The sequence below is a fragment of the Pyrus communis genome, chromosome 11 (genome assembly GCF_041283825.1).
Source record: "Pyrus communis isolate YQ-2024b chromosome 11, ASM4128382v1, whole genome shotgun sequence".
Taxonomy (NCBI): domain Eukaryota; kingdom Viridiplantae; phylum Streptophyta; class Magnoliopsida; order Rosales; family Rosaceae; genus Pyrus; species Pyrus communis.
Genome location: NC_142575.1, coordinates 1822927 through 1842507, shown reverse-complemented (window position 1 = coordinate 1842507; position 19581 = coordinate 1822927). Strand labels below are relative to the sequence as shown.

The 19581-nt window shown below is 34.8% G+C and overlaps 1 protein-coding gene across 12 annotated transcripts; it reads right to left on the bottom strand.

The window, feature by feature from the left end:
- Positions 1-207: 207 nt before the first annotated feature.
- LOC137742369 (beta-glucosidase 12) lies at positions 208-18237 on the bottom strand. Of its 12 annotated transcripts, none has more exons than XM_088680213.1 (16): positions 17794-17863; positions 17568-17637; positions 15923-17456; positions 4129-4183; positions 3920-3989; positions 3725-3783; positions 3533-3608; positions 3144-3221; positions 2790-2877; positions 2398-2653; positions 2156-2271; positions 1511-1731; positions 1389-1420; positions 1190-1292; positions 880-988; positions 208-607 (listed from the first exon to the last, which is right to left on the bottom strand). In XM_088680213.1, the coding sequence occupies exons 7-16, from the start codon at positions 3591-3593 to the stop codon at positions 421-423; spliced, it is 1251 nt and encodes a 416-aa protein (XP_088536339.1). In that variant the 5' UTR covers positions 3594-3608; positions 3725-3783; positions 3920-3989; positions 4129-4183; positions 15923-17456; positions 17568-17637; positions 17794-17863; the 3' UTR covers positions 208-420. The 12 variants fall into 12 exon arrangements, with proteins under 12 accessions (XP_088536339.1, XP_088536341.1, XP_088536335.1 ...); XM_088680215.1 differs by having other exon boundaries at positions 17777-17845; XM_088680209.1 differs by lacking the exon at positions 15923-17456 and having other exon boundaries at positions 17794-17935.
- Positions 18238-19581: the final 1344 nt, after the last annotated feature.

The window sequence follows — 19581 nt, the reverse complement described above, 5'->3', positions numbered from 1 at the left end:
AAAGGGAATTTTGTTTTTATGTTTTTTGTTTTTAATTCTTGCTTTCATTTTGGTCTAAACTTTAAAGGTTGAAGACACCCAAAGGTGTAGTTAAACATTGCATACATCTCAAGGTAGTTTAAAGGTTACATACAATAATGAAATAAAAAGAGTAACAAAAATTAATTTTTTAAATAGGTGCCAATTTGCCAAAAAATAATGTGGGAATTCGGAAAATTCTCTCCATCTATATTCAAATATGTAATATGAGTACTTTTACATCAAGTTTTGATTATAACTATCACAAATTAAAATGGTGGCTATAATTTTATATAGGGTCTAAAATTTGGTTATTTTTCCAAATTTCCCCTTAATAATGACATTTATTATCTATTTAATTCATCTTCAAATTTGATACACAAACTTGGTGTTTTTGACATTTCAGATTGCAACACTTCTTGAGTCCTTGAGGAAACTTTTGAACCAGTGTGCCGAGAGTTTTGGATATCTTTTCAACCCATTGTTGTAATCCACATAGTTGATACCAAATCGAACAGCGTATCCTATTTCCCATTCAAAGTTGTCCAGTAATGACCATGCAATGTATCCCTTCACTTTGGAGCCATTTCTACACCAAAGAAAAAGCACGAAAACTCAGAAAATTCAAGCCAATGTAATGATTAAATAAGGGTAGTGCTTTTCACACACCCCTTTTACCCTCACACAATCTTGTTAATTTTTGTTAATTAATATTTTTCAATTCATTCGATTTAACGGCAAAAAATTAAGAGGGTGTGTGAGAAGTAAAAATGGATGTGTAGAGAGCACCACCCTTAAATAACCAGAGTATGAGAAGGCTAACCGTATATATTCTTAATTAATTTGTTAATAAGCACTTACTTGATTGCAGCTTGAACGTAACATAAGTGGCGATAATAGAAGTCAACTCTATTAGTATCATTAAGGGCTTCCTCGAGTGATAATTTAGGATCATTGAACTCGGATACACCTACAATATAATGCATTATCACGCACACCATTAGCATCCCATACTCCGCATGTTCAAAATACAAAAATCAAGATAAAACGGTTAAATTATGGGATACTCCAGAGTATTCTAGAATATTTTTTTTTTCATATTGTATATCACACCATTAATGTGAAATCTTGATGATGCAATAACTAAGGCTTAAATGTATTGGTTACGTACCATTTTCAGTAATGTAAATGAGTGGATCATTATACTTTTCCTTTATGTAGAGTAAAAGATCGTGAACTCCTTTTGGGTAAACGTATAACCAATCTGAAGCAGTCTGCAACTCGTACAAAAATAGTTTAGTTCTTTAAGAGTTATGCTTGAATATGGAAAACAATTGAATATTAAAAAAAACTAGTATATTGATGTGTACCGGTGGACCAATTGGGACGCCATTGAGCTCAGCTGCCACAACATATACGAATATTAGAATCTAATTATATGGTAAGAACATATCTGTCAAAGTAAAAAAGCTAAATTTCAAGTTGTGCTCACTTGTAACTTTGACGTGAGAATCTGTTACGTAGCTTGCAGGTATGGAAGAATTATCAGGTACGTCATTGCTTGAGTATCTAGCAGTATAATAATTTAATCCAAGAAAATCAAATGACCCAATTAGCAACATGGATTCTTCGTTGGTGAATACTGGTAATCGTTTTCCAACAAGAGAACGCATGCTCTGTGGATAATCCCCACTTGTCAATGGCTCCATATACCTACCCAAAATCATGGAAATATCAAATTCTTAAACTTTAGGCATATTTGTCGATTTGTCCTTGAATCTTGTATAGAGATGCCAATTTTCCTTTGAACTTTAAATTTTAGCCGATTACTCTCAAAAATTTATAAAGAGCCAATTTCCTCTTTGGCTTTGGATTTTAAAAATTTTCATCCAATTTTTCATCCATCCATTTTACCTTCATATGGTTGTCATGTGTTTACCCGCATGATCAAGATGAATGGATAATTAGATGAAAATTTTCAAAAGTCAGGAGGGAAATTAGATAATTATAAAAGATTAGGGGTAATCAATTGAAATTCAAGTTAAAGTGGAAATTGGTACCTCTATACCAGTTCGGAAACCAAATCGACAAATGCTTCCAAATTTTATTGAGATATATAAACCAACAATATACTTACCATCCGAACATAAAATCCAATGATCGTAATGCAGCATGTTTATCTTCCTTTGTCTCCGAAGCAGGAACAAACCAATATGTATCCAATGTTATTCCGATCAGACCTTTTTGAAATGCCTACACAAGAACATGAATTCGATTATAGCCAGAAAAAGGTACAACCTACTACTATTAACTTGTGTAGAATTCTCAATTAGGACCTAATACATATTAAGAAAAACAAAAAGAAACAAATTAATACACCTGATATTTATCTTTGTACACTTTTACAGCAACTGCATGAGAAAGAAGGAGATGGTGCGTCACCAAGTATGGTTCGATTGCTGAATCTCCGCCGAGACAATTCCGCTTTTGCCAATAAGAGCAACGTCCCGGTGCATGAGACCCAACTGCAAAACCACTGTTTGACACACTATGTGGCTCATTCAACGTGGTCCATAGCTTTACTCGATCACCAAATTCCTTATAACAAAGCTCTGCATAGTCTCTAAAATGATTGCTGTATATACACGTTTAAAATGTATTATATATACCGTCACAAAAAAACTTTATTTCATTATATAGGTCGGTTGTATGAATCATAAAATGTTAATATTTATTGAAAATGGCCATTTAGTTATAAATTGTTCACTTACATAATATGAGGGCTTAAGAAACCACCATATTCGTGTTCCAAAGCTTCAGGAACATCCCAATGAAAGAGTGTCACAACTGGTTTTATACCTATATATAAAAAGTTCAATTAAATTAATATTTTACCAGTGCATGTAATTCTTAATTATATATCGATTATTGGATGATAAAAAATGTTACTCTTATCACATTTGTACAACCTTTTAAATAGAGATGAGACTCACATATGTGAGTAGGCTCTACCTCGAAAGGTAATAAAAATATAGTAAAAAAATGTGGTAAAAGTAACATTACTTGCATAAATTTTGTGTGTGACAGTATTTTTATTTGATATGTAAATAAAGTAGAGAAGTCACCATTGTGTAAGAGTTCATCGATGAGATTATTGTAATATGTGATTCCCCTCTGGTTCACGCCGCCACTTAACTTGCCACCTAATGTTTAGTCAAAACAAGCAACTAAGCAAATAACACAAACTTTCCCAAAAAGGAAAACAAAAAATCAATTGTTATGTACAATAATATTGATGATTGGTCTCAAGACTCCCAACCAAATACAATGATTCACGCTACTTACTATTACAGTTTAACGATATTCCTTTTTATTTGTAAGTGAGAATTTTTAAGTTTAAATCTCGAAAATGACAAATTTCACTACCAATTTATTTTCAAACTCCGTTGTATAAATGTATGTATTTGTATTAAAAAAAATTAAAAAAATACGATGAGTCGGTGAATCAACTTACTTGGTAGCAATCTGGACCACGAGATAGAGAACCTATAAGCATCCAACCCCATATCCTCCATAATCCTCACATCTTCCTATATAAAAAAAAAATTTAAAAAAAAAAATTTAAAAGAAAGAAGCTCAAAGTGAAGGTTCTTGTTTTTCAGTTTCATGTGTTTCCATAAGCTCCAAAATTCTGTGATTATTTAACCTTATAGCGGTGATATTGATCAACAGCAACATCTCCATTGCTGCCACCTACAATTCTTTCTGCATTTAACCAAAAAAATATATTATATGAGAACGTACAATTTTCTTTGGAATGAATGAATTCAATTTCACCAAATAATAGTAGCTCAATATATTCATAATTTTAAATAATTGGTAATTAATTGACGAGAGAGACCTGGATGGGTGTGCGTATAGGTATCCCATATGCTTGGTCCTCTACCATCTTCTTTTGCAGCACCTTCGAACTGAAGTCATTTCACACAGACATAGACACAACTTAGAGATCGATACCGAAATTCATGCATATGGATGCTAATTGAAACAAAAATAAAACCTAGTACTTATATAAAGCAGAAGACAGAGTAACCTCCGAAATGAATTGACCTGATAGGATGCCGAAGCTGTACCAAATATGAACCCTGGATCAAAACTACTTCTGCTGAGAGAGCCACAATGAATGGGCGGATCAGTACTAGCATCTGTGCCATTTGTCAAGGCAACGCTAACTAGTAACACTAAAAGTAACAAGCATACGATCCAACATCGCAACTGTATTGCCATGGTTTCCCGGTTCAAGTATCTTCGTGTGATAAGAATCAAACACTAGACTCTGAGTGTAAGAGTGAACACTCAAAACTAGTTCAGCTACGCACACTGCCCTTACAATTGCAGTAGAAAAGCCTAAGAAACAGTTTAACTGGTATGAAAGAAGGACCTGAAACCATGCCAAGAAAACAGAATGGGGTAGATCAGGAAACGTCGCATGGCTTCATATATAGGAATAAGGGGACGTATGGTGATCTAGATAATCAAACTTGGAAGACTCAATTAATGTACCTAAATGTTAGTACCGAAATGTGTGTGCCTAAATGTATTAATGTATTTAAATGTTAGTACCGAAATGTATGTACCGAAATATATATACCGAAATGTATTATATTAAATTAATGTACATAAATGTGTGTACCAAAATATATGCACCAAAATGTATTATATTGAGGTAATGTACTTAAATGTTTGTATCGAAATATATGTACCGAAATGTGTGTACCTAAATCTAAGCACCGAAATGTATTATAATGAATTTAATGTACCTAAATGAATAAGATAAAGTACATCGAAATATATTGTATAACAAAAATTAGTTTATCTAAATGTTTACAACAAAATATATTATGAAAATTATAATGAAATAAAATTAATACATTAAAAATTAGGAAGAAAAAGAGAAACAATTACAAAATCAAAATATAATTAATAAATGGGGTTATTAATGTATTAAGGGACTAAAATTAGATTTTGATCTTACTCATGGTTTTGATCTAAAAGTGATCTTTGCCAAGGATTAAATTGAAGTTTTCTATTATCTATATCCTAATTAAGATAAGTACGTAAGTAATCTTTTATCTTGTTTGTGAAATGAGAAATTTTATTTGAACACATGTAATATCTTTCTACACTCAACTTACTCTGTAAACAGTTATTATTTTTAATTAAAGAATTATTATCTCTTTAACCTAAAGTTATTACCCAAATTACCCTCCCAAACCCAATTAAAAATGTAAATTTATTTTTACACCCTTTTAAAAAATAAAATCCAAACTTAAATAATTTAGTGAAGTTTCTACTTGTTTATGATTCTTCCATCTTCCATATACCTAACACTTTTCAATTTCTTGTTTTCTTGATATACATGTACCCGTGATTTTATTTACATGTAGGAATAATAGATTTTCTTGGGCAAAAGAAGATGCTTCAAAGGTTGTGTGTTCAAGGGTTGTGATTTATATTTTCTCTTCGTATCTAATTTGGACTTTTAGTGCGTTTCGTGAATTGTATTTGTGTTGTTGTCATTGTCACATAGTTTATGCGCGAACATTTTGTCAATTCAACTTTCTTTTAAGTCTTAATAAAGTTCAAAGAAACATATATTATATTAGTTAAGGGAGGGCATGAAAATATGCTAAATAATTACGGGCATGTTTGGTACTCTATTTGAATCTAACTTTTTAAATTCAAAAACAATTTTCAAGTTTTAGGTCTTAAAAACTTGTTTGGTATGACTATTTTCAAAAACTAAACTCAAGACTAACTCAAAAATATAGTCTATTATCTAAAAACATAAAAAGTGTTGTAGGCCTATTTGATTGAATGATCTTAGGGTCTAGAGAGAGAGGAGCCGACAGTATTGAGGGAGAAGATAGAGTGATTTAATTGTGAGGTGTGTTTGATTCACCCTCATTGTGCCTTTATTTATAGTAGTATGATAGCTAAAAAACTTTCCCTTTAGGATTACAACATTTAATAGGTTATCAACTCCTAATAGGAATATAAGATACATTCTCATATCTACTAGGATTTACACAATCACATTCCTATTTTAAATATGACTGCAACATTCTCCTTGAGTGTGTAAATACTCAACCAACCATCGCATCAGATCTTCAGCAAATAATATAGAATAGTTGATTAAGTTATCGGCACAATGAATGATCGCGAGTCTCAAATTTTAAGTGAAGTATGCATTTGTAGTAAAACTCACAAAACCTCGCTAAGGTAACAACTACGACATGGGGAAAACTCATAGACTAAGGAGAAAAGTGAGAAGTATGAATAATGTCTAAAACAAACATCAACCAGGACGAAGGTAGTGAACTCAACGGAGTATAATCATCTTAGGATGGGTGCCTCATTAAAACCTCGTTAGGTAGCAAAAACCCAGTGGGAAAAATGCTCCTAATCGTAGGAAAAAGAGTACATAAGATCATGTGAGTATGCTTCTAGATACTCCACCTGAGTTAGACATAACTTCTAAATAAGAGAACTACAAGCAATTCAACTCAGATAATTTACGCATACCGATTCTTTGGACGAGCTTCTGAAAAGTAGACTTGGGCAATGACTTTGTGAAAAAATCAGCCAGGTTGTCTTGGGAATGGATTTGCTTGACTTTAATCTTCTGATTCTACTGCTGCTGGTGTGAGTAAAAGAATTTTGGCGCTATGTGCTTGGTGTTGTCTCCCTTGATATATCCCTTATTTAACTGTTCGATACATACTGCATTGTCTTCAAAGATCGTCGTAGGGAAGGTCAATGACTGATGTAAGACCACTAGTGCTTTGAATGTGTTCCATAACTTTTCTCAGCTAAAAGCACTCACGTGATGCTTCATGCAGGGCTAGAATCTCAGCATGGTTCGACGAAGTCGTAACTAGCGTTTGCTTGGTAGACTTCCAAGATATAGCGATGTCTCCAACAGTAAAGACATGACCCGTTTAAGAACGTGTCTTATGTGGGTTAGACAGATATCCAGCATCTGTGTAACTAACAAGGCGAGAATCAATCCGAGAACCATATGGGGCGACAACACTGAGAGATTTACGAGTATAGAACAAACCCAAATCCGTAGTACCTTTAAGGTAGCAGAAAATATCTTTAACACCATTCCAGTGCCTGCGTGCGGGCGCATTGCTATATCTAGCCAAATGATTAACAACGAAGGAGATGCCGGGTCTAGTGCATTGAGCCAAGTATAATAAAGCCCCAATTGCACTTAGGTAAGAAACTTTGGGTTCCAAAATCTCTTCCTCATCCTTCTTTGACGGAAGGGATCTCGTTTAGCATCTAGAGTCTGAACGACTATAGGTGTACTCGAAGGCTTCACTTTATCCTTTTTAAAACGTCACAACACCTTTTGGGTGTAGTTCGATTGATGTACTAGGATTCCATCCGAACAATGCTCAATCTCCAGGTCGAGACAATATAGAGTATTCCTAAGATCCTTCATCTCAAATTTCGATTTCAAGTGTGCAACAATTTCCTCAAGTTCTGCGGAAGTCTCGATAAAGTTCATGTCATCGACATAAACTGCAACGATTGCAAATCCAGAATGTGACTTTTGTATGAACACGCATGGACATAATTTATTGTTCACATAACCCTAACTTGTCAATATTCACTCAGACGGTTACCACATCCGTCCGGATTGTTTCAATCTGTAGAGTGACATCTTCAACCTAATTGAGAGAATGTTCCGTGGTTTAAAACTATTTGAACCAGTCAATGGAAATCCTTCTAGAACTTTCATGTATATTTCTATATCTAGATCCCCATAAAGATACGTCGTTACCACGTTCATAAGCTGCATATTTAGTTTTTCAGAAACTACCAAACTGATAAGGTAGCGGAGTGTTATAATGTCCATTACGGGAGAATACATCTCCTCATAATCAATCACAGGGCGCTGAGAAAAGCCTTGGGCTATAAGGCATGCTTTGTATCGCACTATTTCATTCTTCTCATTACGCTTCATCACAAAAACCTACTTGTAGCCAACGGGCTTCACACGTGGTGGTGTAAGAACGATAGGTCCAAACACTTTACGTTTTGCGAGCGAATCGAGTTTGACTTGGATTGCTTGTTTCCAGTTTGACCAATCGGTTCTACGTTGGCATGGTTCAATGTCATCGTTAAGTATGATGTCAGTAACTACTGAGTACGCAAATGCATCGTCGACGATCATTTTATTCATATTCCAAACCTCATCCAATACTACGTAGTGGACCGAAATCTCGCGATTCTCGGAAGGCCGACATGTTTTGTCTAAAGTATCATCGTAATCTAAAATAACCTCATGCGTTGGAACAGATGAGTGAGCGATGGTTGGATTCAAACTAGGGTCACTAGTTGGTGTCATTTTCCTCTTCCGGGGTTGTGAATCCTTTAAACTAAGGGGTTTGCCACACTTCAGGGTCGGAGCAGATGGTTGGCTAAACACCAATGTACCTTGCCACGTGGAAGGTGCAGCCTCCCTACCTTCAGGGACAATTCTACCTTCCTAGGCGTGTTGTTGACATACTTGGGGTACATATATTCTTGCAAGTGCGTTTACAGCGGGTATATGTGATCTTTTCACCTTTGCTAGATCATTAAAAGCATTTGGCATACTTTGAGCAATCCTCTGAAGATCTATAATTTGTCACACCTCAGTTTCAGACTGGGCAGTGCGGGGATCTAAATGAGACATAGTGGGAACATACCACTACAATTCTTTGCGTTCTACAGGAACGTTAACATGCTTATCTCCCTCTAACGATGAGAAAACTATCTCATCAAAGTGACAATCCGAAAAATGTGCAGTAAAGAGATCTCTTGTCAAGGTTTCTAAATAGCGAACAATTGATGGCGAATCATAACCGACATAGATTCCCATTTTTCTATGAGAACCCATTTTGGTACGTAGTGGCGGCACTATTGGCACATAAATGGTGCACCCAAACACCCGTAAATGCTAGACGTCAGGCTCGTATCCAATAACCAATTGTAACGGTGAATGTGGTTAAGTAACGGTGGGCCTCAGGCAGACCAACATAGCTTCGTGCAATATGACATAGTCCCAGGCAAATACCAGCAGTTTGGTTCTCATAACCAAAGTCCGAGCTATCAATTGAAGGCGATTTATGAAAGCCTTTGCCAGGTAGTTTTGGGTGTGAACATGGGGTACAGGATGTTCCACATTAATCCCTACTGACATGCAATAATCGTCAAAAGTCTGTGACGTAAACTCTCTAGCGTTATCCAATCAAATCAACTTAATTGGATAATCAGGGTGGTGAGCCCTTAGCTTAATGATTTGAGCTAGGAGTTTAGCAAACACGACGTTGCATGTAGATAACATGCAAACATGTGACCATCGTGTCGATGCATCAACCAACACCATGAAGTATCTAAATGGTCCGCAGGTTAGTTGGATAGGTCCACAAATGTCCCCTAGAATCCTTTGAAGAAATTTAGGGGGGTAGTGAATAATATTTGTATATGAGGGTTCAGTGTTCAACTTCCCTAAAGAACACGATTTGCATGGTGGGAGTCCAACATAAGGATGTAACTTATGCCCGTATGAAGGTTTGAGGATACGGCGCATCATGTCACGTCCAGGATGTCCCAAACGGTCATGCCAAAGCAACAAAGTTTCCTGGAACTCAAGCACAGGGTCGCCCACATTGTGGGCTTTTATGTTGCGAATGGTTGTGATGTACAACCCACTCGGTAGACATTCCAACTTCTCGTGCATATGCTTCTGGCCATATTCGTATGAAGTGATACAAAAAAATTCAGAACCATTATCTTCAGTGGTTTCAAGATGATATTGATTATCTCGAATATCTCTAAAACTCAACAACGTTCTACCGGAACGTGGAGAATATAGTGCGTCCTTAATAGCCAAGATAGTACCATTGGATAACATGATACAGGCCTTTCCGTATCCTTCAATCAGGTTGGATGGGCCTGAGAAAGTTGTCAAATGAGCTTTGTTGGGTATTAAGTTAGTAAAACAGTGTCATTCATGCAAAATGGTGTGTGTAGTTGCATTATCTGCCAAACAACTAACTTTCCCACTAGACACACCTAGAAATAAATTGATTGAATTGGTCACATGCATAAATATAATTCCATTCATTCAATTAAGCAATTCGAGAAAATAATATCCATTCAAATAACAATCCATAATTCAAAACAAACCAAAACCAAACAAATTATTCCAAGCACTTAGAAAAATTGTTCAAAATTAAACCATAAACCTAGAAAAATAGGGGGGGTAAGGGTTGGCCACTCCTAGTGGGTTCGGCCGCTAGGGGTAAACACCCTAAAAATATGTCATGAGAATATATGCACTTCATCAGTTCTGTTTGCAATACGAAATCCAACAACAACAATTCATGACTATGTCGACCAAACTAATCAAATTTGTAATTACAAACTTTGTCCATCAATTCTTTTCATCCAACGAAAAAAACCACAACTGGGAAATGGTTTATATTAAATGAACTCAAAATCTCATTCCATAATTTCATTCATATCCACCAATAATAAATGAAGAAATCTTCATGGTCTTTCCACCATTCCAATTATAATGGACAAATTATACCCTCAGTTTATGATTTCATTCCGGTTCGATAAATCATCATAACTTTAATAAATACTAAAATTTCCAATCATAATTATCATTGGTCAAAAGATTTTAACATTTCTAGCCATACTTATCATTGTCAAAACAATAATTTCACCACCATTTTCTTTTTATCTTAATCAGTGACTAGTAGGCTGTAAAATATTGTAATATACCTGGCCAATACACATCACGCATCTTTACCACTTCAATAATTCATTCTCATAGCCCACACATGGAGCTTTTCTCCAGCAAACATTGCGTCTTTGTGCCCATTAAACCATTCCTTCACATTTTTTGGGTCATTTTGCCCAATTCATAATTCACGGGACCACTTTGCCCAATCACACATCCTCAGGCCTCTTTTCCCAAATCACATATTCTCCCATTCCATAGGCTATCACGCCCAAATCAACATCCATGGGCCTTTTTCGCCTAATTCAACATCCACAGGCCTTTTTCTTCCCAACTAAACATTTTTCCCATTGCATGGGCTATCATGCCCAAATCGACATCCATAGGCCTTTTTGCCCAAATCAATACCCACGGGTTTTTTCCGTCCAATTCAACATTTCTCAATGACACGGGTATAATACGACTTTTCCATCTACTTGTCACATTTTCAAAATCACTTTAACGTTCAAATTCCATAGTGCATAACATATTATCAATCCAATTCACTTCCTTTCATGATGATTTACAATATATATATATATATATATATATTACACATAACTTCCTCATCATTCAAAGAACTTAGGGAATAATGCAATATCAATGCAAATCATAATTCCCACTAACTAAATTCCATAATCGCCATTGAAATTGCACCACAAACACAATACAAATCATATATGTATCACACACACACACACACACACACACACACACACACACATATATATATATATCACATGAATGCCACTTTATTCACAAAAATTATGAAATCATGCAACCACAATGCATATCATAATTCACACCAATAAGAACTCGAGAATATTGCATATTGTAGAGCAGGATCATTTGCTTTGATACCATTTGTAACACCCCGTCCCAAAATATTTATTTCGGACAAACATATCGGTGATAGGCTCAAACTAAACTCTTGTTTATTCAATTACCATGAAACACAATTCTTTATTTAAATTCCTTCATCCCTCACAAAATCTATAACCATAATTTACTTACCACATCAAACGATTATATTTCCAATTTATCACCATTTTTCTTCTCTTAGATCCAATTTTCCAACTAAAGATTAATTCTCTTTTAAATTAAGGCTGCATCTAACTCTATTAGACTGCCTATGTACCCTTGAGCGGGATCAAGCCTTTCGTAGTTCACAATTTATTCTTTTATCCATTTCCGAAAATATTCTAGTAACAGAAATATTCAACATTAGCTTTCACAATCGAATTACATCACTTGGGTACCAATTACAGATTTAAAATATCAGAATCTGCATAAAAAGACAGTGTCGGCTCACTGGCCACACACTGTCGCACGCTTCACCACGGGTGGCGTTCGGCCGCCCCGATTCGCCAGAAAATTTAACTATTTCAAAAAATTACCAAATTTCACAGAAATGAAGATCTCAATGAGTAGAGCAAGTTTTATACATGTGGCCAAGTCCAGTTTGGTCGGGAAAACCCCCAATTTGCCTCGAACCCCCTGAACTAGAAATGAGTGTTTTTCAATTCGTCCAATTTGCAACACCACCGCCCCTAAAACTGTTTGGGCTTTGTTCCTGGCCTCTAGAAGAGTGTTTTGGTGGTGGTAATTAAAAGAGATAGTTGCACAAATGGTTGATCTCGGGCAAGGTTCTCTCGCGGCACCCACAGTGGTTTTTGCACCACACTACAACCAAATTTCATCAAATTTTGGGTGGAAATAGAAGAGGGAGGGTTCTGAGATGTTTCCCAGGTGTTTTCTTAGCTTAGTTCACCAGTAATTGGCTAGGAAACCACCGGGTTTCATGGTTTCCGTCGGCCGATTCACACGGGTCAAGAAACCCAATTTTCCCCCACTTCTTCTTCTCTCTTTTCCCTCCTTCCTCCCCCATTTCTTTTCCGTCCATCTCTCTCCTTTCTTTCCTCCACTCCTAATCCCAGCCATCCACATGGCTCCATCATATTGCTCCAGAAAATCTGGAGCCTTCTAGAGTGAAGGTTAAATTTACTAAAATGCCACCGACTTTGAACGTTAATAACTTCTTCGTTATAATTCCGTTTCACAAACAGTTTACGCCTACGCGTTCGTGAGATTGATCTCTATTCAAATATGCCAAGAAATATGATAAAATGTATGACGATAAAAATACTTCGTCATATAATTACGGTAATCAACTAGGGGCATTTTCGTTATTTTTCACTTAACAAAAAATTATACGACATAAATAATAATAAAATCCGGAAGCGGGAATTCACATTTTCCCCGTTCGAAATTCATAACAATAAATTGATTTATTTTTTATTTTCTCCACATATTCATAAGGGTTATTATACAAAATGGTTCCTAAGATTTGCATGATCAATATAAATGGTCCCTGAGATTGTCCACTATCCATGATTTTGGTCCTTCCGTTAAAAATGATTTTGGGTAATTTTCAAAGCTTTGTAACTCAATCGTTTCTTAACCAAATTCGACCCATAATATATCAAAATGAAGATAGGAAAGTGTAGAATAAGATTATACCATTTGGAAGCCCAATGGTTGTTGGAGATGACCGAAAAATAACCTGAAAGGTGACTAGTCTGCGGGAAAACTGGAAAACTCACCAGAAACTAGGTAAATTTTAAACGTTCATAACTTCTTCAATACTTAACCAAATCGAATGATTCAAAAATGAAAATAATAGTTCTTAACGAGATGAAGAGAATGGTACCTTTTTCGAAGGCTAACTAGCCGTGGTTTGGTTGGACAACGGCTCGAAAGTGGCTAACCATTTTCGAGTTAGCCACTTTCGAGCAATTTTCTAACCAAACCATGGCGAGTTAGTAGTAAAGAAAGATACTATTCTCTTCGTCTCGTTGATAAGTATGATTTTTTGTTTTTGAATCACTCGATTTGGTTAAGTATTGAAGAAGTTATGAATATGTAAAGTTTACTAAGTTTCTTGCGTGTTTTCTAGTTTTCCTGTTGACCAGTCACCTTTCAGGCTATTTTCCAGCCATCTCCAGCAATCATTGGGCTTCCAAATAGGTATAATCTTGTTCTACACTTTCTTATCTTCATTTTGATATATTATGGGTCAAATTTGATTAAGAATCAATTGAGTTACGAAGTTTTGAAAATTGCCCAAAGAGTTTTTAACGAAAGGAACAAAATCATGGATGGTGGACAATCTCAGGGGCCATTTCTATTGATTTTGAATCTCAGAGACCATTTCTATTGATCATGCAAATCTCAGGGACCATTTGGTATAATAACCCTATTCATAATTATGAATATCAAATTCATATATTTAAATTTTCAGGGTATTACATACAATATATATATATATATATATATATATATATATATATATATATATCGTAAGAAAAATATAAATATAGAGGGGTTTATGCATCATAGGGAATGTTTTCATGCTTCGTGGACGTTTCAAATATCTTCTTTTTATTTTAAACGTACCTAATTAGCAGAAAATAAATATAAGCCTTTGAATTTTGTAGAAGATATCCTTCTCATACGATTCATTAATTCCTCAGCTTCTGGTAAGAGCGTGCTGATAACGTGTTGTAGGCTTATTTGATTGAACGATCTTAGGGTTTAGAGAGAGAAGGGCCAGCGGTATTAAGGGAGAAGGGAGTGATTTAATTGTGAGGTGTGTTTGATAGGTAAAAACCTTTCCCTTTAGGATTACAACATTTAATAGGTAATCAACTCCTAATAGGAATATAAGATATATTCTCATATCTACTAAGATTTACACAATTACATTCCTATTCTAAATATGACTGCAACAAAAAGTGAGTTTTTAAACTTAAACTCACTCCTTTCTTTTCTCTCTCTCATCCCCTCTCACTCCAAATCTATCATCTCTTTTCTTCTTTCTCTCCTCTTTTTTTTTTTTTTTTTTTTTACCTTTTTTGTTTTTCCTTTAATCCCTTCTCTTCATTCTCTCGGTTATTTCTGTCACTTCTCTTCCTTTCTATCTCATCTGATCCTCTCTTTTCTTTCTCTTTCCTTCAATTATCTCTTACTTTATTTCCTGCTCCTGCGACCCCCTCTTTTTAGGTTTCTTTGTCTAGTTTAAGTCGTAAGATTTAAAAAAAAATTAAATCACAAACCAATCAAGTTTTTGAATTTTAAATAAAATTGTTTTTAAGAAATTTGAAAAATGATAAAATTTTTCAAATAGGATACCAAATAGGCCCTACATTTTTCATGTTTAGTGTGTTTCATACTTGGAAAAGTTTCATTCCTCATGGAATACAAAGGGGAAAATAAAACCCTTAATTTACCTTGGAGCAAACCTGAAGTTGGTTTATACCAAAGAGATGAGAGATTTTTCAGTGTCCCTGAAAAACAGGGTGATACACCACATATTATTAACTTATTATACAATTTGAGGGACACTTGAAAAAAAAAATTCTTCCATTTGTATAATAACATGCGGCTTATCACCCCATATTTCAAACATTATGAGAATGAGGCAAAGTCTAATCACACAAGTAGCTCAACCACTCGTACAATGAGTAAATGGCTCTTAAGTTGGCTAATTGTTAGGTTTACATCACAATCGTTCTACTAACAAAACCCTAATTAAAATCCATTCCAAATTCTATTGGTTTTAAACTCAAGGACATATTTATTTAGGTATGAGAATACGAAGAAATGAGGATGTAAATGATTGGGTATAGGATAAACATGTTGGAATTTTGAGTAGAAATTTCAATGTCTCATATTGGTCACTACCAAAAGGTTTCCTCATTTTATAAGGTTTTGTCCCTTATAGATAGTGATTGAAGTGATGAACCATGGAGAATGAAATTGGGTTGACCCTTAGGGTTGGGCTTTGGGGTGTACTAATTACTTGATCATTAATATATAATTTATTATCAAAAGATGGGTCTTGAGCTTTGGGCTCTAATGATTAAATTCTTTAATTATTTATTTTTACTTAATTTTGAATTTAATTAAATTATTTTTTTATATGAACAAACTCATCTTTTCGGATGAAGTCTGAGAGCGTATGAAAATATCTAAGAAAAATATGGAGCAACTCACCCTTTGCGATGAACAGTCGCCTCCCAAAAACATGTATGTTGCGAACAGAGTACATATGCTCACTATCAATACATGTATCTGCATATCATTCAACTCACTGAAAAATCATCAATTCTTACATACCAAGCATACTAAGAGTACCACAAAGAAATTCGTTAGAAGTCTAGTTTTCCGGTGCTGGAATTCTAACTTAGATTGTTGAATCCTGGCAAAGCAGACGTCTGTAGAACTACAAGCATTGAGTAGGGACGAAATTTCAAGTACTGAGTAGGGACGAAATTTCTATTTCAAGGACATTGCGGCACACAAGCCTCGATCTTCTGTTCATTTGCTTAAATATTATTTTATTTTGATTATTCTCTATAATACATTTATTCGCATTTATTCTTAGCATATATAAGTTTATCATAAATTGTTGACATATATCCAACAAAACAATCCCTTTATGTTAATTGGATAACTTCATTTTCAGGTATATTAGAGCATCTCTAATTTTGGTTCCAAACGTCTCACGTTTCTTTAACCCCAATTCCTCACGAAACTCACGTCTCCACCAAACAGCCTCTTGTCCTCGTCTTCTCGTCCTCCCCTTTCAACCAAACTCAATTGGGGGTTTGAAAAACAAGTTGGGATTCAATGAATCAACTATCAAATTTTGATACGAAAACTTCACTCCACAAGCAATCTCTTGTCCTCTCGTCCTCATCATCTCCTCCTCCCCTTTCAATTATACTCAATTAAATTGGGGTTCAACGAATCATGTACCAAAATTTGATTAAAAAACTTCACTTCACAAGGTATTTTGTATGAATTTACTTCATTAGTTTGTTTTGGGCATTGCAATTTAGAATTTAGCTTCCAGATTTTGGAGATTTTTTATTCTATAATTTCTCCAAATTACATATGAATCCTATGTGTATAATATATAAGTATTTTGTTCAGTAAATGGCGGTGCCATCCACACACCCATTTTACCATTTCTATATTGTTTTCAATTTTCGGCTGTAAGTTTGAAAATGAATTAAAGAATATAGAAGGACAAAAACTAAAAGGAATGTGTGGATAGCACACCCTTAGTAAATTATTATGGCTTTTTAATTTATGATTTTCTTGTTTAATGATGCCCTCGTCCACTTCGTCCTTGTTTGTAAGGGCTGGTAAACGCAGTATTGTGAATCATACTTTTGCATTATCATTCGCATTCATGATAAGGAAGATGCCCTATATAAAATATTAACTTTTATCATCCAATCAGAGGGTTCTTCCTCTTCGGAACAAACTCCAGCCAACTCGAGTTTGATTTTTCTTTGCCAATCCGAAGTAGGAAATTCTTGCTGTGTAAGACACATCTAGAAGTATGTTCTGAGGCTTAATGTCGCAATGTATGATTTAGGTGCTGTACTTTCCCCTCATCAGACCCCAATACTCCTTAGAAGACGGTTGCAAAAGCACCACGGCCTCTGTGATTATTTAACCTTATAGCGGTGATATTGATCAACTGCAACATCTCTGTTGCTGCAATCTACAATTCTTTCTGCATTTACGTACATTTTTATTTGGAATGAATGAATTCAATTTCACCAAATAATAGTAGCTCAATATATTCATAATTTTAACTAATTGGTAATTAATTAACTAGAGAGACCTGGATGGGCGTGCGTGTAGGTATCCCATATGCTCGGTCTTCTACCATCTTCTTTTGCAGCACCTTCGAACTGAAATAATTTCACACACGGACAGAGACACAACTTAGAAATCGATACAACGAAGAGATCGATGCCGATATTCATGCATATGGATGCTAATTGAAACAAAAATAAAACCTAGTACTTGTATAAAGCAGAAGACAGTAACCTCCGACAGGAATTGACCTGATAGGATGCCGAAGCTGTGCCAAATATGAACCCTGGTTCAAAACTACGTCTGCTGAGAGAGCCACAATGAATGGGCGGATCCGTACTAGCATCTGTGCCATTTGTCAGTGCAACGCTAACTAGTAACACTAATTGTAACAAGCATACGATCCAACATCGCAACTGTATTGCCATAGTTTCCCGGTTCAAGTATCTTCGTGTGACAGAAATCAAACACAAGACTCTGGGTGTAAGAGTGAACGCTTAGAACTGGTTCAGCTACGTACACTGCCCTTACAATTGCAGTAGAAAAGCCTAAGAAATAGTTTTAACTGGTATAAAAGGAGGGCCTGAAACCATGCCATGAAAACAGAATAGGGTAGATCAGGAAACATCGTATCGCTTCATGTATAGGAACAAGGGAAAGTTGGTGATCTAGATAATGGTCGGCTTTTAATTCAAAAGATTTGGCTTTTATCCATGTCATCATATTTATCCATATCCTAATTTTGATAAGTACGTAAGTAATCTTTTATCTTGTTTATGAAATTTATATTATCTCTTCGTATCTAATTTGGACTTTTAGTGCGTTTGGGGAATTGTATTTGTCTTGTTGTCATTCTCACATAGTTTACGCCAACTTTCTATCAAGTCTTAAGAAATTTCTACGAAACATATATTATATTCGTTGAAAGAGGGCATGAGAATATGCTAAATAATAACATTTTTCATGTTTAGTGTGTTTCATACTTGGAAAAGTTTCATTCCTAATGGAATACAAAGGGGAAAATAAAACCCTTAATTCACCTTGGAGCAAACCTGAAGTTGGTTTACACCAAAGAGATAAAAGATTTTTCAGTGTGCCTGGAATATGGGGCGATACACCACATGTTATTAACTTATTATACAATTTGAAGGATAATTGAAAAAATAAAAAAAATAAAAAAAATTCTTCGACTTGTATAATAACATGTGACTTATCACCCTGTATTTCGGACATTATGAGAATGAGGCAAACTCCAATCACACAAAGTGGCTCAACAACTCGTACAACGAGTGAATGGCTCTTAAGTTCGCTAATTGTTATGTTTACATCATAATCGTTCTACTAACAAAACTCTAATTAAAATCCATTCCAAATTATATTGGTTTTAAACTCCTCAAGGACATATTTATTTACATGGTATGAGAATATGAAGAAATGAGGATGTAAATGATTGGGTATGGGATAAACAATCCTTTTATGTTAATTGGATAACTTCATTTTTAGGTATCTTAGAGCATCTCTAAACTTGCTCAAATCCTTAGGCCAAATATGAGTTAAAAACTCAAAACTCATTTTTTGGGGGCAAATGTAGCCCAAAATTCCCCATTGGGTTAGTGGGTGACCCAGAATATATGTATTTTTTTTTTAAAGTTTATATTTATAAATTAATTGAATCAAAAGGTGAAGATCTAAGTTGATCAAATCCAACGGTAAAAAAATATATCTAATAGTCCAAACTTAAGTCCAACGTCTAATGTAATTAAAAGTTTTATTTTATGTGTCATATTCTTTCGTAGTGTACCACAAGTTTCATTATGTCGGTTTAATGATTTTTCAATATTTTTTGCAACCTAAATATTTTTAGGTTAAAATATTCATAAAATTAAATTAGGATAGTCTACATAAATTTTTTTTTAGGGTACCTTAAGAAAGAAATTATCCTAAATTTATTATTTAATAATCTCGGGCTAAATATTTAACCCAGAAGAGTTGGAGGAGAAAAATTGTTTTTGGGTTAAAACCTAAAAATGGCCTATTTG